The sequence below is a fragment of the Neolamprologus multifasciatus genome, chromosome 6 (assembly GCF_963576455.1).
Source record: "Neolamprologus multifasciatus chromosome 6, fNeoMul1.2, whole genome shotgun sequence".
Lineage (NCBI taxonomy): Eukaryota > Metazoa > Chordata > Actinopteri > Cichliformes > Cichlidae > Neolamprologus > Neolamprologus multifasciatus.
Window position 1 is genome coordinate 32392514 of NC_140444.1, and position 27975 is coordinate 32420488.

The 27975-nt window shown below is 40.4% G+C and overlaps 3 protein-coding genes across 7 annotated transcripts; 2 read left to right on the plus strand and 1 right to left on the minus strand.

The window, feature by feature from the left end:
• The first annotated feature begins 547 nt into the window (after window positions 1–547).
• On the plus strand, window positions 548–18401 carry sun2 (Sad1 and UNC84 domain containing 2). 4 transcript variants are annotated; one of them, XM_085163465.1, is made up of 17 exons: window positions 548–879; window positions 6802–6863; window positions 9248–9362; window positions 9474–9577; window positions 9833–10213; window positions 10297–10356; window positions 10538–10612; window positions 10986–11125; window positions 12371–12421; window positions 12623–12661; window positions 13124–13318; window positions 13426–13563; window positions 13668–13764; window positions 14109–14224; window positions 14349–14522; window positions 15934–16023; window positions 16215–18401. In XM_085163465.1, exons 3-17 carry the CDS (start codon window positions 9250–9252, stop codon window positions 16329–16331), a joined length of 1890 nt encoding a protein of 629 aa, XP_085019591.1. In that variant the 5' UTR covers window positions 548–879; window positions 6802–6863; window positions 9248–9249; the 3' UTR covers window positions 16332–18401. The 4 variants fall into 4 exon arrangements, with proteins under 4 accessions (XP_085019591.1, XP_085019592.1, XP_085019594.1 ...); XM_085163466.1 differs by lacking the exon at window positions 6802–6863; XM_085163468.1 differs by lacking the exons at window positions 548–879; window positions 6802–6863 and adding an exon at window positions 6882–7385.
• Window positions 18402–20285: 1884 nt separating this feature from the next.
• Window positions 20286–23438, plus strand: LOC146517410 (G-protein coupled receptor 4). The gene is made up of 2 exons (XM_085163292.1): window positions 20286–22371; window positions 22578–23438. The coding sequence occupies exons 1-2, from the start codon at window positions 21991–21993 to the stop codon at window positions 23106–23108; spliced, it is 912 nt and encodes a 303-aa protein (XP_085019418.1). The 5' UTR covers window positions 20286–21990; the 3' UTR covers window positions 23109–23438.
• Window positions 23439–23495: 57 nt separating this feature from the next.
• Window positions 23496–27669, minus strand: LOC146517411 (uncharacterized). Of its 2 annotated transcripts, none has more exons than XM_085163290.1 (3): window positions 26967–27669; window positions 26062–26326; window positions 23496–25905 (listed from the first exon to the last, which is right to left on the minus strand). In XM_085163290.1, the coding sequence occupies exons 1-3, from the start codon at window positions 27062–27064 to the stop codon at window positions 25234–25236; spliced, it is 1035 nt and encodes a 344-aa protein (XP_085019416.1). In that variant the 5' UTR covers window positions 27065–27669; the 3' UTR covers window positions 23496–25233. The 2 variants fall into 2 exon arrangements, with proteins under 2 accessions (XP_085019416.1, XP_085019417.1); XM_085163291.1 differs by having other exon boundaries at window positions 26905–27454.
• Window positions 27670–27975: the final 306 nt, after the last annotated feature.

Genomic DNA, 27975 nt, shown 5'->3' on the forward strand with positions numbered 1-27975 from the left:
TGGCGCCACCGTGTGGCAGCATGTCTGAATAGCAGCTTCTGGAAAAATAGTCCCGAAGGAGCAGACTTGTCGCCGCTAGATGGAGCCATTCGTGTATCTGTTGTTTGCTACCGCTGGAACGAAACCGGAAACGGTTTCAAAGTGTGCCGCATCATAGCTGCGGTCGTGTACAGAAAATAAAATAAATATATAAAAAGCTTTAAAAAGGCACTCTCTGAACAAATTTCCGGTTAAAATATCTCTTTAATCTTGCCATTTTTTTTAAAAAAAATAATTGAAATAACAAAAGGAAGAAACACGAGTTTGGGTTAATTATTATTAATTTTAGAACATAAATGATAATCTGGATGCATAGAATAATATGTCTCTCAATTCTGAGAGAACTAGACAGATGTGGTGTCTATTATTCAAACCACACTTTAAATGTTTAGCCCACTGTCAAAATTATATTCTCTTTCAGAAGTTAGATATGCAGAAAAAAATGAATTTACATTTATTTCCGTTGTTCAAATGCGAGGAATCGCGTGGGCGACCGCTATTTTGCAAACCCTTACCGGAAGTGCTTCTCTTCTTCGCTCTAGCTTGACTCTGCTGCTGTCAACATTTGTTGCGATGAAACCTCCGAGCTGTCACAGCAAGCGTCTGTTGAGCCCAGTCATGGTCAGGTTTAGACTTTACTTGTGGAATTCGTCATGAACCAGGTTGCTATTTTGGGACTAACTAAACACAGTTGAACAAAACGGGCATGTTTGTTTAAGTTCAGTCTCCGTGCGGATTAATATTTCTGGTTAACCGTCTTTGCTGTTCGTTGGCGTGTTTTTTTTGGGTTTTTTTTGTACTATTATTATTTATCTGCGACGGACTTCACAGTTTAACGAGGTAAGTTACGGGCACGGGGTTAAGGAGTCCAAGTGGTAATTCGTGTTTTTTCAGTTTCTTAAGGTTGAATTTTGGACTTTTCGTGTCTCCCTGCATCTCAGCTGCGCTTCAGGATGCTTTTGTCCGTTGGCTGCCCGTTGAGTTTAGCGACTACAGTTTATTGTCAACATTAGCTGCCTGCAGCTCCTGCTCACTCTGAAAGCATGTGGGGTTAGCTGTCTGCTGGAAATGTGTGTTAATTTAGCGATGAATGTAGTTAAACAGCGAAGTTAAATGTCAGCGTGTTATATGTAGGCGGAACTGGTTTGTTGTAATGGGTGATTAACTAACCTGCTATACTTTTGCATAGGCTGCTCTGCTAGTCCCCATAAGACCACTACTTAACAACTTTATGAGGGAGTGTTTATGTCTTATTACCATTTTATTATTATTATTATTATTATTATTATTATTATTATTATTATTATTATTAGTTGCCATATATTACTTAAGTAGCATTTAGTCTTATTTGTCCACAGCAATACATGACATGAGCTTGGGCATTGAGGGCTACTTTAGCCATACTGAGCTTGGTGCAGGTGCACAAAAGGTTAAATTGCACAAAAAGCAATAATTTTTCTGTACTTCGATTAACGAAGGGCATGCTGGGACCACCAGGGAATATTTAAGGCCCTCAGAGGGTGTGTCAAAGAAAGTCAAGTGCAAAATTGGTCAAACTGGCGATAACTGTTTTGCTGTAAATAACATGTTTTAACCTTATTGCCATATTAAGTGTGTTGTGTAGGGAAGCATTGTTACATGTACTGGCTAAACAGGTGTTTATCTTTTGTCTCACATCAACCACATCACAACACCAGAAAGAAAAAAACTACTGGGATTGTCTGTCGTTACGGTATCATACTATTGTCTTTCAATATCTAACCACAGTTTTTTTAATTAATTAATTAATTAATTTATATATTTATTCATTTTTGTAAAGGTATGTTTAGGTATTGCAAAATCTAATGAAGTGCATAAATCATCCCTGCGGAATTTTCTTTTTGTTTTTGTTTATTTCATGTAAGGATCATAGACTGTATGTAAAAAGTAGATGTAAACACTATTAAGTTAGACGTGACTAGTGAGGGCTTGATCAAGGGACCATTCACTCTGCTAGGGCAGCAACCCCTCAATCTTTAAAGCACACCCTGCCTCATCATCCTCGATCGCTTTTAACTAGAGTGTAGTTTACAAAATGAATAGCGTGTTGTATTCAAAAAGTCCCCAAACTGCAGATTGAGATCATTAGTATATGCGTGTAGTGTTTACTGTGGTTGCATCTTTGAGATATGTTTACCATAGACTTTTCCACAGTCTTATTTCTTTTTACTATCAGAGCTGTTGTCTCCTGCTGGAGTTTAAGAAGAATGCTTCAAAATGAGTTAGCATTTTCTACTTCTGGTTTCCATAGCCTGAAGTTAACATTTTTAATTTTTTTAGAGGCTTTTAACTTTTGTGATCAAAACACACAATATCTTGATCTATAGGATGTATTTCAATAAATACACAATCATGAATATTGAAGCCTTAAGTGTTTTTGTAAAGGTGTTCACTAACAAAGGACCATGGAGACATTGAGCACAGGGTCGTAGTGAAGTCATACAACTGTCATGTAGTAATTTTCTAACCTAACATTGGTCTTTTACTTTGGGGATTGCAATTATGTGTTAAAAATCAGGGTAGGCTAGAAAAACACATCATTCCTGCAGCGGTCTATATTACAGATAAATGCTACTATTAAATGGGGGGAGATTTTGGCAACATTGTATCAATAATTAATACAGGAACACCAGATATTAATATTTTATTAAATAAATTGAAATACTCTGGGAATACTATGAACAACAGGGGTCATCTCACCATCCTGAGATAACAATAATTCGGCTTAACCAAAAAAGTCATCCAGCACTGGACACGAGTAAAAACAGGGCAGCAGGAAAACTCTGCAAACGGTTGCAGCCTAATTTCGACAAATTTGGATCAGCGCAGTTCATGTAATCCAGCTGTTGTTCAGTGTAAGGGAAGTTAGACTTTTTTTACAGTTAAAATTAAAATTGTGATTTTTTTTATGCAATCAAGGGCTTGATTTGGAATTATTAGTATGGAAATGGAAGGAGATTAATTCAGAAGATCTTTAAAATAAGGATTGTTTCAACACATTACTTGAAATAAATGAGTTTTGTGTGAGGCTGGAGGAAAGCAGATGGGCCTGCCTGAGAGTCTCGGGCAGGGATGGTAAAACAGCTTCGCAGCCCTGACAATAAAGTTTCTTTCATGCAGCAGACTATTCAGAGAGACACTGAGAGAATGTACATTAATTAACTGGGTCACATTGTTGTAAACAGACCTGGTTAGGTAGCAACATAGCTAAAAAACTGTGCTTAATTATTTTCTCCCCTTAAACTTTACAAAAAGATTGAGGTCCTTTTGTTAGAAGGCAGTGCACACTGATGACTCATCCGCTCTCTGTGAGTGAGTCATATTTCACTGGCACGGTACTAATGTTAGCCACAAACCATGTGCCAGGCTGGTTTGGTTTGATGAAGACTAATTCTCGGCATTCCTTTCTTCCCCCACTCCTTAGCGTACCATTTTCCCTTCATTTCTACACTTTTTTCTTCTTCTTCTTCTTCTTCTTTTTCTGAATTGTTTCAGTCATTCATAAAAGTGTGAAATCATAAAAGTGATTTCACACCTTCTCCATCACCAGCCAAGCTTTCATCTTTGTTGGTCTGCCCGTTCTGTCTCTTCTTTTCTCTCCAGTGTCTCAGTGTCTTTGTCTCAGTCTGCGTCAGCTCTTACTCTTCCTTACATCTTTGTTGTTACAGGCCGTGTCAGCTTTCCTTCTTTGTCGCTGTCCTGACAGTGAAACAGTGCCCCTCTTTGCCCAGCCCTGAGCAAATAATGCTACTACATCTCAATCTCCGCTCTTTGATTTTGTCCAATAGAGATTCCTGCCGTCAGCTTTAAGGGCTCACATGTGTTTTTACATGTGCTTGTGCTTGGGCTGTAACGGTCCTGAACCATTTGGCTTGCACAGTTCAGTTTGGTATGATGTTTCCTCACTTTTATACAGCCTGTGAGTCATACTGTTACTGAAATATAGAAGTCTATTTTTGCCGGCATACTTGGGTTTCTGGAACAGACATTTGAGGCTTTATCTGTAATCATCTGTTATCAGCTGCTGATAGACAGCCTTAGCATGCTAACAGGAGTGGTTGTGAAAGCTGGACAGTACTTCCACTTTTACTGAACATTTATGCCTTCATTTACACACAAACAAGTTTGGTGTGTGTGTGTATTTGGTTCTCAAAATTTTTTGGACCTGCACCACTTCAGAAGCTGAAAAAAGTTCAAGCAACACAGTGATTATTGATTATGAACCACTAACTAGCTTAGAGTTCTTTCTTATAAACAGTAGGCTTGTTATGACAAACTAAATACCTGCACCCAAGACAATACTTGATATTTTTAAAAAGGGTCATTAGTGTCTCCATAGTGTAGTGGTTAAAACATTGGCTTAGTGAAGTGAAAGGTTACTGATATTTTATAAATGGGTAATTATTTCTCCTAGGTCATGCCAAAAGCATGGCACTGGGTGTGTTAACATTTACAATAACTGTTTAATACTTCTGTGTTGATGTAACAGGAGATTTACTGGCCTCTTCAATTCCTCTTTAAGAGTTGTTCAGTGTTGTGAACGTCAGCTGTTTCAACTGTTAGTGAGGGAGGGGCTGTGTGTCTGCAGCAGTACCGTGTCAAGTCTGCTGCTATCATTGCTGTCACAAATGGGTGTCTAACCTGATAATAATTCTTAGTTTTGAATAGTATCTGAACCTGTTTTAATGGAAAGTAGCAGCTTTTTTGGGCCTTAATGTTACAGGAAGAACTGGAGTAGCCAACTGCAGTGAAAATGCAGTGCCATGATCCCAAAACTGAAGCACATACCAAAAGTGTTTTTTTGTTGTTTTTTTTTGTTTTTTGCTTGTGTGATTATTACAGCTTAATCAATATACTGGCCTATCACAGATGTAATAGTTTTCCCGTATCCAGGAAACCACATTTCCATCTATTGAACCAGATGTTTGGTGACCCTGGTATATTTTTACAGCACAGATCTTAATTCTATTTACTGCTCAGATGACTCTTTAAGATAAAACTGTGAAAGCGAAAATGCTCATATTGTTGAGCCCTGCTTACTATCATCAAATCCTGTGTTATGTTTTCCACAACACTGTTGACCCGAGGAACACTATAAAAATATAAGTAATTCAGACTTTACTGATATCAAACCCTTCATGCCACTGCCACTGTCTCCACCGTAGCACAGCAGGCATCGTAGCCGAGCAGGGCGATGTTGTGGCGAGGCGACGTGTGAGCTTTGTTCCAGTAAATTTGCTTCTTCTTCTGCTTCTTTTGGCTTGTTTTACACTCTAAGAGACTATACTAATTATACGAGTCAGTATATTTATATGGGAATTTCTTACTCTGACATTCTGACATTTTTGAATTATTTTTGTTGGTGTCGAATCATCCAAAACAAATTCTTTATACAGCTGTTTATAAATGATTCCAGTACAGTAAATCCTGTGATGGGATGTGAGACACCAAATGGATAACTGGTGGATTTCCACACTGTTTGGGAGACTTTTTCATCTTTCATTTGGACTATATGGCTGAATGTGATGCACTTGTCACTGTTGTCCTTCTTCATGATTGAGGCAGATTTATTTCTGTGGGAGCTGTGCAGTTTGTGCTGCCTATTCTTGATGAAAAGCCGCTTTTGTATCTTTCTGCACCTGATTCCCACAGGACCTGGCTTCTCTGTCTCTGACGGGGGGGGGATGTTCTCATCCTCACATTTGTACATTATTGGCTTTCCATACTGCACATTCTCGTGGAGGAATCAGACCTCATTGACAGATCCTGTGTGCAGTGCAAGGGTGACCAAGGCAGAACATGTTTTCTCAGCAGCTCTTTAGAAGTGAGATGCTTAGAAATTAAATGAAAGGCCTCAAATCAGTCACGCGGGCATTCCAGGACAAAAACAGCTCTCTCAGTTTACAGCATGAACAGACTATTGTAAGATGTAATTGGGTTTAAGATCAAGCGGACTGGACGACAAGCCCCAAATAAGGAAAGTAAACCTACACAAGAATGTGGGACGCAGTCAAACACGGCTGCAGTGTTTCAGTGGAATGAGCAAAAGAGGAGGGACATCTTGGTGCAGCAGTGTCCTCTGTGTGGGGTGGGGGTCGGTGATGTTCAGGAGGAGAATTGTGCTGAGCTAGGCTCCACTGAGATGCCACTTAAAGTGTAAGGGAGGCTTTAGGGGAATTAAGTCCAAAATGCTCCCCCTCTCTACGCTCTTAGCTTAAGCCTCTTGACGTATTAAGAAGAAAGAAATACTAAATGTGTGTTTCCTCAGCAGCAGGTCCAGGCTGCTTGCACTGTGTAGTCTAAATAAACATGACCCTTGTTTTTCTGTTTTGTTCTAATGATGGGATCTGCAGATTAGATTGTTAGACATGATGGGATTTAAAAAGAGCTCTTACTTGTCACATGCTACAAGAGCCCCTCCATCTAATTTAAATTTAAACACCTTCTTCTCTCTATCATAGAGAGAAGAAGGTGCAAGTTACAAAAAAATAAACAGATTTAATATGCATCTTCATAGTAAAGATGTATTGGAAACGCAGCTGTCTCTGCAACAGAGCAGTTTCAGTATGATGGTGTGTTTTCCTTATTCACAGTAAACAGAACAGGCTGGCTGTAGCAACCACCGCAGGGGCTGCAGGGCGTCGTGAAGTACAGTGTTGCTGTTATTAGCTGTTTACATCAAAACGGTGTGGGTGCTGATATTTACTCTTTTCTCTCTTTCAGTCTTTCACCCCCTCGAGTTTTGAATCAACAGACGAGCGGAGAGTGACAAAACTAGAGGAAAAGTATGTAAAGAGTTTGTGTGGTGTTGTTGAGCATGTTTGCTGGACAAAGTTTGTTTGTAAAGCAAGGTCATTATTTGTAAGTAATTATATTAAACAACAACAACAAGGCGATCGCCCATTCTTTTAAAGTGAGCGTTTCGGCGCGCATGTGTCCTCGTGCATCAGCTTCCTGTCTGTTAGATGCACAGACGCAGCTTCCCTTTTTGTCATCTTCTGCCGCTCATTTCAGTTGCACAAGTCTGCAGTGATCGCATCCCCGGCTAATGACATCAAGGCTTTTATTGGATGTCAGCTCTGATTGCGTTAAAACTTCAGAGACAGGAAGGCTGCTTTCATGAGAACAGTCAGAAGCTAAAAGAAAGGATCGCAGAGAGAATCTTAAAGCTGGTGGATTTCCTGGGGGCCTCTACTTGTCACTGAGCTGAGAAACGCCCCGTGCAGCTAGCATTTCTAACTTTCAACGTCCTGTTACTGTCGAACGCCTCGCTTTATTCAACAGATTGTCTGGCACTGTAGCTGCAGGTATGTACTGGTGCTCTTCATTTGGTCTTATCAGTGATGTGCAGCAGGAAAGAGGGTTAATGTGGAGTTGAATGTTTTGACCCCATTGTCAGAGCACTGCTCGTGTTTTGTGTTTCTGTAATGAATTGAATGTTGCTGCAGGAGCTGTCAGGCGGTAAAGCTGCTGCTAATTATCCACACTGTAAGAGCACATCGTGGACCAATGGGATCACTTAGCTTAAGATGCTTGTTACATAATCTTTACGATGGCTGCCGTGCTGAACGTTAACCTCATAGATGTTTTGTAACAACATAGAGCTGTTCAGATCCTTCTCGCTACCTGTGATAGTCTCTGAAGATTTTCTGAACTTTAAGTATGCGGGGTCTGTTAAGGTATGCATCTGTCTGTGCATGTGTGTCTGTCTATCATGTATCCTATACTGTAAATGTGTCTGCACTGTAGCGTAATGAAAGTGTGTGTCCTTGTTTTTTAAGCTTTGCATGTACAAATGCCTTCATGGTGTTTTGGGGGGGTTATATTTACTCTGTAAATCTTGGTGCTGTTGAGTGTTTGTGCAGCAGGACCGATTAGCTGGATTACAGGCAACCAAGATTAACCAAAAGAGCATCTGTCAGTGACATACTACTAATATTACTTCTACCACATCACTATTACTGCTACTGTGTGTTTCACTGTGCTGCTGCTTTACTGTTTTATTGTAATAATAATGCCACATTCTTAAAGGTGAACATATGGTCTTATTTATTTAATGTGATTACAGGAAATATCATTACTGAAACATGCAAGTCCTAAAAGATGCATTGAGCTGCCAGTTTGACTTACTGGGGTCACCAGTTCTTGACTCCCCGTAGAGATATTTATGAAAAGAACGAGAGAAAAGTTGATGTGAAAATGAAAAAATGTGACCGAGGCAATAAAAAGAAAGAAAACATATTGCTCAGACATAGCAGATGGAAATAGCCACTGCAGTCATTCACTGGTTTGTGAAGTCCCATTTTGAATTTGAATTGGCATTATAGTATTCAGTCTCTGTGTGTTCTGGAGCTAGAATTGAGTGTATTTGAATAAGAAGGTGTTTATCAGCAAGCTTCATTAGTAAGCTGTGCCCAGAGGCGTATTGGAGTAAAGCTTATTTGATGGTTATCACGCACCAAGTTGTTTGTCAGAAAGTTTAACTAAAAATGCTCCAAAGGGCAACAACACCACAGACATCTGTGGGAGGTCCAATTCAGTGGCTCAGAATTGGACCTCCCACCTCAGGGTCACAGTGACCTAAGGTGGGACGTGACTCCTAGCGGAAAGCTACTAGCCCCCTACTACATCACTGTTCTATATGTCTTTCATATTTAAAACTGTCTTTAATTCTTGAAACTGTTTGATTGTGCTTTACTCTACACCTTCACATATAACACTGAAGTCTTGTTCCACAGTATCTGTACATTGACAGTCACTGTTTATCTTATCTCATCTTTTTCTTGCAGATGATTTCTAACTTTTAAGCCAAGCATATTAAGTTATATAGAAGAGGCACAATTACTAATTATATTACTAATTATATTCTGGGCAATTTCTTTGTTAGTGATGGTGTATTCACTCTATCTAAATTAAGCTGGCAAATGAGGTTACTGCAGTGAAAACTGCAGTTTTATGTACGCCTGAGGATTATGTATTAAGAGTAGCTGAAAGCAATCTAAATACAATGCAGCAGTGTTTGCTGTGGACTTCAAAACACCACACTGAAATCCTATTCCACTGCTCTGACTAGGTCTGCTGATTTCAGGGATTATCCAATTTCAGTAACTCTGTTATGTATATTGAGTAAATTGAGACTTAACTATTTTTTCCTGTCTGTGTGTTTCAGTCATGCCTCGCAGAAGTTCTCGCCTGGTTTCTGGTGGCTACTATAATTCAGATGAAGAATCTGACTCAAGCAGCGTGACCAACATATCTATATCCTACCGTGAAAACCCTGTTAAGTAAGTTACTGGTTTCTGTGCCCTTGTGCTTGAAGCTTTTTTTTCTACATTCTGACTGTCAGTCTGTAATGTAACCCTGCCTTTCTCTCTTACCAACTTTTTCTTCTTCAGGGTTTTCAAGAAGAAGGCCGGGACCCGCAAGCCCGCCTCCCGTACCTCCAGCAGAGCCAACAGCAATACTAGCTCCGCTGCCCCTGACACACCTGTCACTCCAGGTCAGTATGCTGTGATGGTGCATGAGTGGTAATGACATAATATCACAATCTGAAAGTTTTCAGAGTAGGTTAAAGAGAAAGTTTCCAAACTGTTGCCTATAACAAAGCTCTGGATTACTTCTAACGCCTTATCGGTATTTTACTGACTGTCAATTATTTAGTTACTCTTTGTAATAATGGACACAGATGGAGTATTGGTGCAAGGAACCTAATTTATTATTCATTTTCTGCTTCTTTCTCTCATCTGGCTCTTAGTCCCATCTCCATTAACCATTGAGAGCCGACCTGTCATGAGGACCGTACCTTTCACCCCATCCACAGCCACCCCGCGGCCTGCCCTGACCCCATCAAAATCATCAACCCCGAGGCAGACACCCCCTCGTTGCCACTCAGCATCTCCAGGAAACAGCTCTCCTGCAGGGCACTGCAGCTCTAGCAGGCCAGGATTACACTTTAGACCCAGCCATAAGGAGCTGAGTCAGAGTGGCGTGGACAGCTCAGGGTACTCGTCCTCTGAGGGTACTTACAGGAAGCCCATGGCAGCCCCCTTCAGCACTGATAGAGTCAGCAGTAACACTGGGGATCCCAATACCGGATACAGAAGCAGAATCAAAAGTGCCTTCAACAGCCTTAGCGGTGAGTGTTGACGTTTGCTTGTGTTTGCATGTCTTTGCGCTGCCATGTAATAATCTCTTTGTTCCTGTTTGTTCTTTTGGCAGACTCAGCCCTGATGCTCAGTGCGACAGTATGTGCAAAAACACATGACGTGGCAGCGTTAGGTATGGTGTTTGCATATGATCATTGTTACTTCTTGTAGCTGAAGCTCAGTGTGCATCTACGTGTGCCTGTGCATTATATACAGATCCTACATACCTGAGTGTTTTTTCTTAGTTGCTGCATGTGATTTGGCTCTAGCTTATCAAAATCGCTGCAAATCAACGTTCCTTCTCTTCCCCGCAGCTAATTCTCTAATCAGCAGTCGCATGAAGAAGGCTTGTGGTGTAGCTCTCCTCCTCCTCCTCATCTTACTTTTATGTAAGTAACATAAACGTAATTCAATATATTCTGTGTTTTCAGAAAGCCGCTGTATTTTCTGCTTGATCTACTTTCCTGAAGACAGTACAGTAATCTTCTATGAGCTTGGGGTTTCCCCTCAAAAGTAGGTGTGGTAGGTTCTGCCACAGAGGGTTCTTAGACTTGCAAAGCAGCACTGCTTAGTCTGCTCCCTGCATCACGTGGTGGGGTTTTACTCCCTTCTCCACCTCATTGTGACTGTATGAGTCACTGTAAATGTCAGTCACTACAAGAGGCTTTCACTGTTGAATATTAGAGTTGGGTGATCTTTTTTTTTTGCTTTGTGTGCTTCTGAGTGCTGTTGTTCAGGAACTATCCCTTCTGTTTTCTCCAGGTCTTTGGTTGTTCCTTCCCTTGCTCGCCTCTTTCATCACCCGCATGAATGTCACAAAGAGCCCATCGCAGACACAGCCTGTTGTCCCTGCTACTCCTCCTCCTGCTCAACCCAACAACATCTATTCCAAACCTGTGGTGGTAGGGCTCTGCAACTGACTGTTTTTCTTGCTGGTTAGATTGATGGGTGCTGGATCAATCTAACTGTCTGAGTGACTAAGTAGATTGATTAATTATAAATGACAAACTTTTATAATAGTGCTCGAGCTCAAATCTTCAAGGCCTGCACGAGGGGTTATTTAACAATGCCAAACCACAGCAGCAGTCGTCTCAAGGTGTAAAGTTCAAATCCAATAATACAGAAAGAACAAACAGCCATTTGCTCCCAATACAATACATTTTTTTAAATGAAATCTTGATATTGTTTAAATAATGGTAATAATGATATAAATCATTGTGTAGTTGTTTGTTTATATGCAATTGATAGTCCTGTCTCACTTTATCCGTGCACTTGTATTTTAAATTTTATTCATTTATCCAAAAAAAAAAGCAGACAATGAGTTAAAGATGAATTTGACTGTTAGCAGTCATCGTTGTTTTCTTCAGTCTAACCTGGTATTATGGCGGCCCAAGCTTGAGATTTGTTAGTGTAGTATTTTCCCAGCACACATTTGTGGATTTTTAAAGGTTCACAGAGTCTGTTTTCTTCATAATGCTCCACTGTGGGTGGTTTACAAATTGAAAGTGAAAGATCAGCAGTTTGATCCTGAGAGGAGACACAAATCCCAGCAAAGCTGCCTGCTGTGGTGGTGATGAATTGGAAATAAGAGAGCTGCTGAAAGGTGCTTTTTACTGTATTTTCTTTATAAATCTTTATAAGCACATCACGTTTTCAGTTAAAAGAGTTACAGTTTGAGAACAATGACACTCTCATCAATGTCATTTCTCTCTTACCAAGCTACCTTTGGTTGTTCTCTTATTCACAAGGGGTTGCGACAGCAGGTAGCGCCACATGTTTGATTCACAGGATATTATGCACCAGATACCCGTCCTGACACAAACCCAAATGCAGCCACCTGCAAATGTGTAAAGCGCTACACTTTGGAGCCCCACTGTTCTCTAACCAGCTAAACAGAGTCAACAAGGGATGGGATTTATGATGTTTATGATGAAAACTTTGAGACTTAGTTGTAAGTCCTTCAAGAAGTTCACCGGTTCAGGGACCTCTCAGTCAATTCTGAAGCATTTTTATAGGTCAGATATATATTTAATGTAATAGCTGTTCTGATTAAGCTTGCTGTTATGAGACTCTTAATATGTTTGTATGAAAATTTGGGTTCTTTTTTTGTTGCAGTAATAGTTTGTTGTTTTTGTATTTTCAAACAGGATCCTACCATTGTGTCTGCTGTAGTAGATGAAAAGATGCAACGTCTTCTGGTAACAAACCATTTCCTTGCAGTCAGAAGTAAAAAAGTCTGCACCCTCCCTCCACACACGCACATGCACAAACAAAAATTAAGCTGTCTAACCATATCAGAATAAAACAAAGGAAAACTAAAATAAATGAATTGCCGTTACTTTGAGACCTTGCATGTTGATCTATTTTGAGGTGAAAGTGATGTGGTGCATCTGTTACAGGTGGAGCTGCAGATGAAGCAGGAGCTGCTTCTCTCCCAGGTGAGAGAATCTCTTTCTGGTTAACCCTGTGGGTGGTAGACCTTCTGCCCACGGATGTCAGAAAAAAACACAGGCTAATAGTAACAGGGTCAACCCTCAGGTATGCTAGAGTGACATCTAGTGGTTAACATCTACAGCAAACGCAGAGGTTTGTTTACTAAACTACAAGCACTCAGGAAGTGCAGTTGCTGAATAAAAGGCATAATTTCTGATTTGAAGAGAATTTATTTTAAAGAAATTTTAATTTGATTTAAGGTGAAGAAACAACAAAAAGGCTTTCTGATAAACAGTTAACCATGGTTAGCTTTTAGGATGAACATATATGACTTAAAAACCTGGCTTTAAAACATGAGATCTAAAATCTATGAAAGAGACAGCCTGGTATCTATGAGCTCACTTCACCTATCAGCACGTCATGTTTTCCTTCACTCTGAATAAAAGTCCACTTGTTTTTTCTAACAGATGAAGGAGAGACTCCAGCTGGAAATGCGCGATATGAAGGCCAAGCTTGAGGCCACAGACTCCGACAGTCGGCAGCATCTGGAGCAGCAGGTCACAAGGTTGAGCAGGCGGATGGCAGATTATCAGTCAGACAGCAGCACTGCTGCTTCCAGCCTCACCCTCAGAATCCAAGCTTTAGAGGATCAGAATAATAAGGTAAACGTCCTGATAGGTTCAACTTATCTATATTTAAAGCAACCGAAGGTTAATGAATGCAGTCTCGAACTTTGCCTGGGTTTTATGCATAGTCTTTTCTCTTGCAGTTGGCCCAGGAGTTGTCATCCATCCAGGTGATGCCTCCTCCAGCCCCCTGCCCTGATCCTACCAACACACCTATACACAATCACCTCACACCTGAGCTCCAACAGGCCATGGAGAAGTGGCTCACTGACCGCATCAAGGTAACTAGTAGTAACTGTATGTGTGTGTGCGCTTATGCTGCTAGATATGAGTTGTTACACCCATCAATACTTAATAGTATACTCTGTTTGTGAATGTGAATAAGGAGCAGGATGCAATCAGGCTCAGCAGAAGTGGAAGCTGCGCAGACTGTGGACGTCCCATGGCTGATAAAGTGGCTGACTTTGCCCTGGAGACTCAAGGTCAGGAATGTTTGGATAAAGATCAAATTATTTTTGATAAAATTCAGTGTGTGCATGTGTGGGTTTGCTGTTTTTGCACCCAAAAAAAACTGCTTTTTATCATAAATATTTAGTTATTGGTTGTTTAATTTATTTGCCTGTTGATTTGTCTTCTTTAATTATTCTAAATGACATTCATGCATCTTGTCATCAGTCATCAGCAAAGATTGTTGTCATTTAATCTTACTTTTCTCTTACTACTCTTATTGCCTCTTATTGCCCTGTGTGTGTGTGTGTGTGTGTGTGTGTGTGTGTGTGTGTGTGTGTGTGTGCGTGTGTGTGTGTGTGTGTGTGTGTGTGTGTAGGTGCCAGTGTGGTCAGTACCAGGTGCTCAGAGACGTACCGCATTCGATCAGCATGTGTGACCTTGTTTGGTTTCCCTCTTTGGTATCCATCTGAAAGCCCGCGCACTGTCATTCAGGTATAATGACCATCAGTTTGCTTATCTGTCCCCTTATTGTCATTTTACCCTCCAGGGCTTTTCACTTTAGACTGTTAGCCCTTTCATTTTTACTAACTACATCTCCCACTGTCTTCCTCCCCAGGGTTACCCAGTGCTGCTTCCAGGGAAATGCTGGGCGTTTCATGGTGTCCAGGGAACACTTGTGATCTCTTTGTCCCACCCCATACGGATAACTCATGTGACACTGGACCACCTGCCACGCTACAACTCTCCCACTGGCCGAATTGACTCAGCACCCAAAGACTTTGAAGTCTACGTGAGTGATTCCAGTGTAGAAACAGTGTGGGGACACATGACTGAAAAAAAGCTGCCTGCAAGTCAACCTGAAGCAGGAAAATAACCAGTAGCTAGCAGTCAGTTCATCATTAATGAGAGTTTGTGAGCTCGTGGGTCTTAATGACTCAGATCAAACATAGATACGTGGAGGGAGCAGGGAGGGTACTCGTGGTAAGGAAAGAGCGAACCCACCAGGTCTGTTTGTCCTCAGCCAGAGCATCACGTACCCTTTAGGATATACAGATGTACTACAATATCTGTCAGACGTAAAGATGTGAAATTATACCTCACAGGCAGCATTTGTGGTTGAGACATTTAAAGCTGCTGCTAAGTCATGCTGGTTCCCAAGTACACATGCTTACACAAATTAACCAAAACATCAGAATGAACTGCACACAGTACACATGTGATCACATTTCCAGCAATAACTGAAGTAACACCGCACACTCTGCATTTGTCCACAGTGACAGCACACACTGGATTTTAAAGCTTTAGCATTTTGGCCTCTGCCATGTTGCATTATTGGTGTCAGAAGTAAATGTATATGGATGAAAGCTAGCAAGCATGGTTTGAAGCTGGATCTTAACCTTGTACAGCCTGAACCATGACATAAAAATATTTTTTATTTATGTATTTATCTATTTTAAAATGGAAATTAAATCTTCTGAAATATGAATTGAAACAGTAGAGAAATATCAGTTTGCATATACGAGTTTTCATATGTATCAGTTTTGCTCTGTCTGACTATTTATTCAGGTGTTTGAAGACAAAAATCCCATTGATCATGTAGAGGTTAACACTGTTAAGACTGTTTCACTCACCTTAACTGGACCACAGCTGTTTGTAAAAGTAACCGTGCAGCTCAGATAATTCCATGAAAAATCCACCAGAAGGCACCAAAAGAGCACACACATCTCTAAGTTTAAGCCTTTACAGTTAAAGGTTAATACACTCCATACACTTGTTGTAAAGGCCGAAAGTAGCTGCAGGCCAAAACTACCTTTGTACCATTGTGCTGTAAATTTGCGCTTTTTACCACAGGAGCCAGCTTCAAGTGTAACCTTGAGCAGCTGCAGTTTTTTCTGCTTGACAGTCATGCATACCTGCCAGTTATTACATTCATTTTCTTCCACTTCTATTAAAAAGCCTCGGCACAATGTGATAGCTACAAATTGCAACTTTTTCTGATATTTGTTGTTCATGAATTTGACTTGTTTATTATTTCACTTGTCATTTTTTAAATGTGGATGATCTAAATCTGCCATTTATCAACCGTAGGACCTAATATAGGAGTACTGTATGGAATTAAGTCTCAAAGAAAAACTTTGAAAGTGACATAAAGACAATTTTAATTTTGAAATCTGACCCAGGTGCCATTTGTCTCTTTCCAGGGGATGGAAAACGACACAGAAGAAGGAACATTGTTGGGGACGTTCACTTACGATGAGTATGGAGAGCCAACGCAGACGTTTAAGATTCCTGTAAGTTCAACTGAACCCATCTTAATATTCACGCTCATTATATTTACAGAGACACAGACCACGAGCAGACTACTTCTGCTTCTGTATAAAGTGTAATAATCATAAGTGTTTGTTGCATGCTCTCCCTTACACTTAGATTTTGTTGTTTAACTTTCTTTCCTATCTTTTCTTTTCTTCTCCGCCTCACACAGAATCCGAGCGACATGGTTTACAGAGTCGTGGAGCTGAGAGTTCTCAGTAACTGGGGTCACGTCGAGTATACGTGTCTTTACCGCTTCCGTGTGCACGGAAAGATCGCCACCACGTGAGGCTTCAGACTCACTCGGAGTGACTTGAAGCTTTGCTGGTCTCAGGGCCAAATGCTACTGAAAAAGTGTTTTAGTGTTCACACGCACACCTTTGTTTCAGCAGTGTTTTACTGGGGTTTTTCTAACCTCTTAATATTAAAGGATAAAAACGCGTAAGATCCTTGTTGTGCAGTGCACATTTGCTTTGATAAAAGTTCCTGAAAAACAAAAGTCTACATGGAAGTTTAAGGTTCTGGCAACTTTATGCTTTCAATTATATGATTGTGCCACAAGATAATTTTAAAGCTTTTCTTATTACAAACTATTATTATTAACAATCTTTTATTCCTACTTTGCATGTGTACAGCGCTCCATCCCACCTGAGAGTTCTCTGGTAAAATAACATCTCTTTCCGTTTTGTTGCTGGGAAGCCACAGAGGAGTTGAGTTGAGTTGCTCAGTGGCACAGTGACAAGTCATAAAAACAGTCTCTTATTTTATTTACTTGTCCTGGTTTCTATAGCTGGTTATTAGCTTTATTCATCTTTCCATCTTAGACCACAAAAGAAATGGAGTGACGTTAATGAAAGCTTGTTTCTAACACGCTCTGTTCATTCATAGGTATTTAAATGAGTCTCAGTATTTTATGTTTTTACAATTAAAACACAAAAAAATCTAGTTTGTCTAGCGCTCAGTCACATATGTTGCCTGATACCTGAACAGGTTGAAAACACTGTTTTGTTTTGTTTTGTTTTGTGCTTCTTTTTTTTTTATTTGATGCTGATGTGACATCAGCATCAGCATTTCCACACAGGTGGAAATAGGGGCAGCAGTGAATGTTTTCTAATCAGCAGTGCTTGATGTTCTTAAAGGAAAATGTAATTTCATATCACTATGAAAGGTAAAATATGCAGCTTGGTAACATTTCCTTTCAGCACGTTTTGACACATCAGTGTGGATTTTCCTTCTGGTACTTGAATACTTGAAAAGCTGTTTTTCTAACCTCTTTGACAGACGTCGTGTTGAAGCCATGACAGCTTTGTTTTTTACTCTGTACATAATGCTTACATTTGTATGAAATGTTTAACCAGGATAGAAAAAAGTGCTATTTATGCATAAAACAGAAATTCTTTTACAAATTCTTTTTGCTCCGTCCATTTTGTAGTACCAGCTCGAGAATCATTGTATTATTGTACATTATTGTCAATTATTATGTCAGATCTTTGGATTGTGTCATTCAAAACCCAGAAAACACAATTTCACACAATGACAGAATTTTTGTTTTTATTTGTTGTAAATTTAGACAGAAGATGAGAGAAAGTATCATTTACAGAATGACATGAAATGTTCTTCCTGATTTCAAGCAGTTCAGATTTGGATAACTTAACAAAGGATCAGGTATTCAGAAGTATTATTATTATTTGTGTTTTGTCTATTTAATAGATGCTGATATATACAAGTTGTTAAACAAAGAAGACAGTGTCATTAACACATGTTTTCAAAAAGTAATGTTAAAGTGAAATGAAGATATATTTTTGCATTGATGGCTGTTTTATAAATGATTGTTTACATTCCTAAAAAGCTTAATAACCACTCTCCTGGTGTACTGCAGGCTATAGATAAACTGAACATAATTGTAGACAATACAATACACGCAATAATACACGCTAATTCTGTTAAATGTGTTTAACATGTTCACTTACAGTTTTCACTTTAATCCTTAAATAGCTTGATTTTGCATAACTAAACATTCCAACATGTGTCTAATAGACTCACATTTGCTGAAGCATTGTTTAAAAATGTAAGTATCGATGGGAGCCTAGAGCCTACACCTCTGAGTGTATCATTCCTCTTATCTGACCAGTGTTAAGGTTTAGGTAGATCAATCAGGTTCATTTTCTCTATCCTCAAATGTTAAATTGTTTTTGTTTTTTTGGATCAAGCAAAACAATAAAAACGTTTGTTTTCTATTTGGATTTTAGAAATCTCGTCTCACACGGAGCCCTAAAGTGTTCTGCAGAGTATTTGACAAAAGTTTTGTCTGTAAGCCAAATTTGGATATTTGAGTTCTAAAATAAAGCAATCCAATATGTCTTTGTTGTACTTATTGTACATCCTGTAAAGCTCATCGTGGTTATTGACAAATTTACTTCCTGGTTCCTGAGTCGAAGATATGAGAGAGAAAAATGTCAGGTTTGCATTCAAGCATTTAGAGGCATAAAGCAGCTACCAGTAGATTTTTTTAAACTGCAGAAAATACCAACAACTTAGCATTATGGTTAAAAATTAATTTTTAAATATTGCTGATCACTGTGCAGGTTGCAGCTCAGCTTTTCCATCACGTTATCAGCCGCTCTGCACTCTTGCATCAGTTTTAGTCTCAGCTGATTTTGGGCAGCTGCTTCGTCCGGATGAGAAAAGTCAGAGGCTGAACAAAGCTGCTCATGGAGAGAATCCAGTAGGCCACACAGGTGACAACTGAATAGGGCTTGAAAGAAGGGGGACCAAGCTGCCTCAGCAGGTATTCTCCAATGGGGGGGAGGTAGTGGACGTTGATTATGACCAGCGCAGACAGCACTATTTTGAATGCTCGCTTTTTAACTGGGTGGACCTCTTTTCTGCTGGGCCCTGACTGGCGGAGAGACTTGAGAATCAGGGTGCTGCAGGTTGTTACGACTACAGTGGAAAAGCTTATGATTGCTAGTATCACATTCCACTTATACCCTGCAGAAACTTTGACCAGAAGGCAGCAAGCAGCAGTGATGGCACTACCCATCAAGCATAAAGACAGCCGCAGTTTGGGATCTTTGAGCCGCAGAAAGAACAGAGGATGGCAGACTGCTACGTAGCTGTCCAAACTCAAAAAGCAAAGCAAAAGCGGCCCCCCTCCCTGGTTTAAACCCCACGCCAGGAAGCTAGTGGCCTCCATTGACTGATTAAACCAAAGATCAATGTATTCACCCACGACTGTGATACAGAACAGCATATCGATTACTGCAAGGTTCAGTGTGAAGATCTCTGAGGTAGAGCAAATACCAGGTTTGCCCAACAGGAGGTAAATGACCCAAGCATTAGTTGGCAGTCCTAGTGGTGGCACAGTCGCTACTGTGGGCAAGAAGTACCACAAAAATATTTCAGTCGCTGCCGTGAAGTTTCCCATGTGTCTGCGTTGAGATCTGTCAAAAACGGAAGATATTTTACAAATTGAAATTTCAACTAAATACTAAAAATAACTAAAACACGACACTGATACATTATTACCTTACAAAGTCTTAACAGCGTGAAATCCACCGGGCACTCGCTCCAATTCCAAAAACCAAATCTTTCTACTCTAGACAGATAATGACTTCGACTCATCTAAACAAACACTGCTTCTTTATTTTGCATGTCACATCTTATGCCAGGTGCTGTTTTGCACACTTTGTTTCGTTTAAAGAAATGATGCAAATTCACTGTATCTGTCACGTATTTAGCAGCTCTACTGTTATCATAGTTCTGTTTTCAGCTTCTCATTTGTTTAGGTGATGTGGTCTCCTGTGAGCTGAACAACAACACAGTTTGATTTAACCCACCGTTTGCTGAAATCTATTAACAAATAATCCTGATTAATTAGTAGAATCTATATTTTTAACAGTCTTATACAGAACTGTGCAAAGTGTTGTTTATATTGTGCTATGAAAATGTGAAAATGTGATATTGGTTCAGTAATTTATAGATATATGTGCAAAGAACTGCAACAAGCAGTATGTAAGAAAAAATAGAATTTGTACAATTTTAACAACCTTGTCAATATAATATATACCTTGCACTCATAGATAGATAGATAGATAGATAGATAGATAGATAGATAGATAGATAGATAGATAGATAGATAGATAGATAGATAGATAGATAGATAGTCCATTAATTCAAGATTGGATCAGTTTTATTTATATTCATTTTATTCATTTGAATATCCACAGCCAGAACTGGCAGATGGGGCATCATACAAAACTTCCTTCCTTATTAATGAAAGTGAAGGGCTGTTTTAAAGTTTGTGATCTCTATGGTTCTCTATGTTTTTGCATAAAGATGTCATAAAAAATCATCAGATTTTCCCAAATTAAAAAGATTACACTTCAATCAGCAATTTACAAGGTCATCCCAGGTTCCTTTGTGGCCTCCCAGCCTCCCTATTGGCGTGATCTCTTTTGGTCAATCACTACTGGGAGAGGTAGCAGTGGTCTTGAGTGGATTGTACACTGACTGTCAGACTGTAGATGGTGAGGGCCAGCCTCTTCAGAGACGGTTCTGTTAACCTTATTTTACACTGGCGAGCATCAGTAACTGTCTTTCCGATACCGAACATTCACTTCTATTCACATTAGTGTTTCAACATAACAGTCAGATATGACGTTAGCTTCTCTGTCATTAGGAGTCGAAGGATAATGTGCATAAAATGTGTCAACTGTTCAGTTTGTACAGAAGTTGTCTAATAATTTTATGTTGGTATTACATAAAGGTAAACGATTGGCATATATGTCATATATTAGTCGAATATGTAAACATTAACAAACATATAGGATAGTTAGTATAAACGAGTGTTTTTCATGGCTTTGCAGGCTCATATTCCCTACAGCGTTACCCTTTTTAAACTTTGTACAAGCAGTTCAGTAACACCTTGCATTAGATTTCTCATTGATGCTTACCTTGCATCACCTGTTTACAGTGTACAGTTGCATCAGTGAGATGAATATTTCACTGCAGTTTTACTGTAGGTAAATTACCCATAGGAACAGACCTGGGATCAGCTTGCCTTATACACCCTATGAGTCATAAATGAAAAATATGAAAGCACAAACCTAGAGAGGCAGCTTGGTGCAACTATAAGACCAATGTCTTTATAATAATGCAACAATATGTTATGCAGCTACACAACTTACATATATCATGTTCACAGTACAAAGTAAGGTGAGTTGTTCAACAACTACAGACCCTTGATGGCACTGCATCTAGACTGTATTTCATAAGTACTTTTTAATGGACACAATAACATTTCAATCTAGCTCAGCCAAAACAGGCTGTATGTACGCTACATATCTGAGTTATCCAATCGCTGAAGCTGTCTCTGCATCACTGGCCAATCACAGCTTGACATGACATGATTTTGAAAAGACGTCGTAGATGTCGTCCAGATTGGCCAAACACAAAAGTGACGTTAGTCCTTGTGCAGCATGTTTATAAGTGAACTGCTGGTAATTATGGGAACATCCTGCAGTAAGTGGCGAAGACTAGGACCACAAGACAAATCAAAACCTTTTAAGGTAAGATATCTTTGTGTATGTTTCATCTTTAGATTTAGGCCATAAGCAATGACATTGGGCCACTGTGTGGAATCAAATAGCAATAAGTTCCTCCATGGCTCTATTATTTGGGTGCTAAATGTAAAATTAAAGTGTATAGCAAACGAAAAGTTTCAAGCATCAGAGTTTTTAATCAGGTTATGAAGGACATTATAAAGACTAATAGTTCTTGAAACAACACAATTCTCTGGTGCAAAAACATTTTGAAAAAGCAGATCTGTGGAATGGGCATGAACTTCCATCTATTTTTTTGTTGGCTGCTGGTTTTCAGCCTATTTTCTTTAAATACTGAACAGTAAAACCTAATTTTTAACAACTTTCCAGCTCCTTTGTTCTGCAATGTCCAACAACACTCTGAACACTGCCTACAATCATTCTGCAAACTCTACCAACCCCAGTGTGGTCCACGTTCGTCCACTATGGTACGAGTTCCCAATATGCGCCGTGGCCCCTTATGGCTACATTTTCTACTATGGAGTCAAGGTGTTCAACCTGGCAGTAGGGACTCCGTGTAACATCTTGGTCATCTGGCAGATCATTACCAAGAAAAGCGACGCTTTCACATCTGACACCTTTATCCTCAATCTGGCCATACTGGACGCCTACTTCTGCCTCATGACGCCCGTCGACCTTGTCAACGGGTTATTGCTGAACAACAACGACATCTGGTACTTTAAGCGATTGGCATATGGAATCAAAGACTTGGCGCCACTCTTTCTGGTGAGTTTTTCATTTGTTGCACTAGTGTATCAGATGTTTTCAGATAGTTTGATGTGCGAAGAAGTCAGACCACTGGAGTGTTTTTTGTTTTGTTTTGTTGCTCTCCCAGTTCAATAAAAAGCTAAAGCTATAAAATTATTATTACCAATTTCGTTATTTTTCAAAGCACCATGAAACACAGTGTTTCTTCTTGTCTAACAACCCAGGTGTGTATTTGTCTGGACCGCTACATGGCTGTGGTCCACCCCGTGCTCTTCGCTGGCATCCGTGACAACAAAATCCGCATCGGGATTTCTGTGCTGGTGTGGGCCCTCATATTGGCTTACGCCCTGGTGAAATGCATCCTGGGACGCATGCCTGTCGATGGCGTCTTCAGTGGCATCATCCTTTTTGCGTTTGCATTGATGATCTTTTGTAACATCTCCCTCATCTGGGCCCTTCGGCACTCTGTGACGGGAAAAGAGGTGATGCACCCGGTGAAGAAGAGGGCCTTCAAGATGGTGCTGATTAACCTGGCCATCATCGTGGTCAACTACCTGCCGCCCGTGGCGCTCATGCCCTTTGCGTCATACTACACGGCTGTGGCGTTTCAATGTCAGATCCGCGTCAGTGTGTACTCCATCATGGATCTGAGCTGCAGCATTGAGCCTCTGCTCTACATCACAAAGATGGAGCGTGTGGAAGGCACATGCTGTGGAAAGAGTGTCTGTGAGAAGCCGCTTGATGTCACCACATAACTGAACCTCTAGTCATAAATCCATCACAAAAGCTTTTCAGAGAAGACCGTGCATGCACTGTTATATTTTTATTTGAAGAATTTTGTCCTGTGCGATCCGGAGAGCCGGTAAGAGAACAACGTCAAAGCTCTTGAGCTGGTGGACAAACCTAGCTTTAGTTGAAATGTAACCTAATTACTATCTTTTTCACTAGCTGTTATGTGGTTGTTATTCTTACTCCATGTATATGATAATTAGTAAATAGTTGCAATATCCAGAAGAAATACATAATCATACTACACGATTTTCAACAAACCACAATTTAGTAATTCCTTGAGTTAAAAGCAACTTTTTGAGAAACTGGAATAAGTTGCCTTATGCAATTAGAGAATGGGCTTCTATTCATAAATTTAAATATATATATATATATGAAAAGAAGTGATTTTTAAATTTTAAAATCACTTAAAAGCCTATTTAGGCAGCTTTTAGCAGCGATATCATCTGAATTTCAGGAGCGGGACCACTCCTCCTTCACGCCCCCTCCGGCCTGAGGCTATAAAATCCCCCCTTCTCCAATACCTGCTGTTCTCATTTTCATAGTGATATTTATATGCTCATATTTTCACAATTGTAAAACCTTACTGTGAATGTAAGAGCCAAATTATGTAGATATTTTGCATCCACTTTATTGTGTAATATTTTATTTGATTGTATTTGATGGTTTGGGCCCCAGGAAGACTAGCAACCACTGTTGTGGAAGCTAATGGGGTTTACTTATAAATAAATAAACAGCATCCACCACAACCAGTTGTTTCTTATTCACACTTGTAGTTTGTGTTCTCATCTACTTATCCTCTGAAGGTTTATCGTAGTTATTGTTTGGAAACGATTGTGTTCTTTCATAAATCCTCATTTGAATTCAGTAGCAGAAGGCTAGTGTTTCAGGGGTTATATCAGCTAATGGGATAACAATTCAGCTATCCCAGGACTAGCTTATGAGCACCAAGGTAGGGGAATTAGAGGTCTTTTATTATCATCACTTAGATTTGGCTTTGCCTCTAATGGAACTGTTGACATTTTACTTTTATGTAGTTAAGCTGTCTTTGTGTCAGGAATTTAAATTCAGGCTAAATTCTGCTTCTGACATACAACGACTTGAATCATCAAGCCCCATGTACATCATAGTACCATATCCCCCCAATAGAGCACTTCACTCTTAGACTTCGTTCCAAAGGCGATAGAGGCTTCATCTAGCAGGCATCTCTCCAGTGGAACCAACTCCTAGCTTGGATTCAGGACACACAGCCTCTCTACATTTAAGATCAGACTTTAAAACATATAGTTAGGGCTGTCCTGTCTCCATCTGCTCTCTTCCCTTTCCCCTCACCCCCAGCTGCTCGAAGCTTATGGCTGCCCCTCCCTAAACCTGGTTATACTGGAGGAGTTTTTCCTTCCTACAGTTGCCAGGTGCAAATAGAAGCGATCGTTAAAGAAGTAAAAGAAGCTGTTGGCTAGTGAGCACACCAGACGAGTAAATAAATTACTTTGAACCATGGAGATTACTCCTTGAAGACTTTAGCTAGCTCTCTGCTTTTTCCCCATTGCAACCAGCAGCAGAAACCCTCCTCATTAACTCATGAACATCTTTTGGACCATTATAATGACAGCCAGGGGCACTGCCTGTATTACAGAGTACCGATTAAGCACTTTATTAATTAAGTTATTAATTAAGTCTTACAACAGAATCACACAGAGGGACCAATTAGTAGATGTGTAATGAGCGAGCACACAGATTATGCAAGCAAACGATCTAAACACATAACAATCTAATTATTCAGGAACATAAATAGCACAGTGTAATGATGCACTGACATAACTGAGCTTTTTGTTCTGTATTTCTGAGGTAAACTGTACATGTTTGTGTACAGTGTGCAATGACACTGATGTTTTAATCTTAACATTGTTGGATTTTAAAGAATGCATTTAATACGTGATTTAGAGTAATTTGTAAACTTTAATCAGATATTTGAGTCACTTAGAAGTACTTAGATAACCAGCTCGGGTGTAGTCGTTCAGTCATGATTGTGCGAGAATGAGAATGGTGATTATTTGGTAAAAACAGTATCAGAGTCAGAATCAAAGAGCATTACATTTGACTGATTTTAGTGTGCATTATCTTCAGACTCTCTAAGCTGGCTTCAGGCCCATCTTCTGATGTCACATATCCCGGGTAAGTGGGGTAAAACTGGGGAGACGGTGGTTTATCTGGTTTATTTTCACCCGCTGACAATGGCGGCAGGAATAGCGGTACCAGCTTGGCATGAGCGTAGTCGATCTCAAAACCCTCAAAAATAAGCCCCACCCCCCAAGCGCCCAACCCATCCTCCAGGAGCCGCGACACCTTCTTGGCGGCCAGCACCAGTCTCTCGTAATCTTCTTTTTCCAGTCTGAATATATCGGAGGTCAAAGGTCGGCGTGGGACTAACACAGAGAATCCAGGGGAGTTGGGGAATGGAGTGAGAAAAGCCACATGACCTTTATCCTCCCACACGCGCCACTGCTGCTCCTCACCACGAACAATACGTGAGAACAGCGAAGGGTGAGCCGGATCGTCCCCGAGGAAGGTCAGATCAGCAGGGGCATCAGGCAGCGGCAGTTTGGCTCGAATCCTGGTCTGGATTTCAGTCAGGCTGGAGTCACTCCATCGTGGGGCGGTCCTGGAAGTGCAGTATCCCGGGTCATGGGCGTTGTGCTCTTCTTCCCCAGCCAGATGAGGGCGCCACTCTGCGTCCAGCCCACACAGGGGGAGGATACGGATCTGTAGTGAAGACACGTGTGTTTGCTAACTGAAATTTACACAGAGGGAGCTGTCTCCATGCGTTTACACATGCTGTTAAAATGCATCATCAGCCTTTCAGATTGCCACTGGTTACACTTTACAGTAAACAGGTCCACCCAGTGTTCAGACCCTCACCTGAGCAGGTCTATCTCTGTGGGGTCTGCTGACCAGCGCACACCTCCGAACTCCCAGCCTGTCACAAAGCAGCTCTGCCACAGCTCTCGCCCCAAGCAGCCAGGACAAGTACTCTGGCTCCCCCAAGTGGAAAATGCTGCCTCCTTGGGTCCCGGGGGTGCTGCTCTCCAGGATGACAGAGCCTGGGGTCCAGGGCCGAGGGTGAAGGTAGGCTACCAGCCCATCTGACTCCCAGATGACGTGACGCTGAAGAGCGGACGACATGCTGAGGAAAGGGAAGAAGAGAAATATGAATCAGTTGTCTTTCTACTCATAGATGAAGTTTGCATCATTAAATAATCTTTCACATATAACATTTTCCTCATCTTTCAAGCCACAAAAACGCTCTTCCCAATAGTCTAAGATGAATTTAGTGAAAACTGCTGTTTCTGACTACACTACACATCTGACTCAGGCGCACGTGCTGGGTATTGGAGCACGTGACCACTGTGAAATTTAGTCACTAAATTAAAACGCATGATTTTAATGGAGTCATCCTTTTAATCGTTTATGTTTAACTCTGTATCAGACAGCTGCATGCCATTTATAAAATAAACAAACAAACAAAAACCCTGAAGTAATGTCTGTGTCGTGTCAGTAAGCGCCACGCTCGCTAAATTATTTCGTTAATGCAAATAAACGTTGTGCCGATAGAAACCTTTGACTCAAACAAACACGTATGAATGTTGTCACTTGTGCTGAGATAAAAACATGTTCCTGGAATAAAACAACAGGTTTCAGAACAGAGTTTGGATTAACAGTCTGCCATTAACATGAATGTTTGCGTAACTTGAATCGACATACCTTCTAATAATAAGCCTTGTGAATAAAGTTGTAGTAAAGAAGGACATGCGGACAACACCGACCTGCCTTCTTCTTCTTCTCCTCTAAGCTGGTTGTCAAAGTTCATGTAATAAGCACAAACAGCGACGAAAGCAGCGGCAGCGGCAGCACTTAACCACATCAGTCAGACGTGCCGACGATACGAAACTGGGACACTTGAAACCAACTTTTACACAATAAAGAAAAACACAAGAACTAGAACTCATCCATTTTCAGCTCATGCCTCAAACTTCTGCTCATCTGACAGGAGCGGCTTCTTCTTCTTTCACCTCTCTTAGCAGTTTCCAACAAATTGGCACATTACCGCCACCACCTGGAGACAGTTTGCAACAGCCCGTCTATCTATGACACCTGCTTCCTGACTCTTTCTGTAGTGCTGAGAGCACTTTTGTATGATGTCAGTGAGATCCACATATACATATCTATATTTATCTTTCCTTCTTTGCTTTCTTTCAGCCCCATATTTCTAACAACGTAATATAATCAGTGAATACAGGGGTTATATTATTATATGAAAAATAAATAAAGCCCTAAAGTGAATAAGCAATGTCCCAGTGCTGAAGTACTGGACATTCTGTCTGCCATTTGTCCAGTTCAGGGCTAATACAGACACTGGCACCTATACTCAATTTAGATCAACCGGTTAACCTAAGAGGCATGACTGCAGGAGGAAGCCACACAGACAGCATACAAACACAGGTGTAAGGACCTTCTTAATAGGAGGTGACATCACTAATGACCACACCACTGTGCTATCTGAGAGAAATCAGTATTTCAGTATTATCAGTAATTAATATATTGATGCGTAGTTGAAGTGCATTTTCAGCATTTATTAAATAAAAAGCTGAAAAGTAAAAATGCTTTATCTGAGTTCAGCATCAATTCTAAAAGTGTGACTGAGACATAAGTGCTTGCAATAGTAAATGTGCAGCTTTGGCGAGAATGCTGCGGATCACACTTTGTGGTTCATTTTTAGCCTGCAGTCTAGCAGCTTCACATCTCTGTCGGCCTCAGAGCTTTAAAATAAATTAG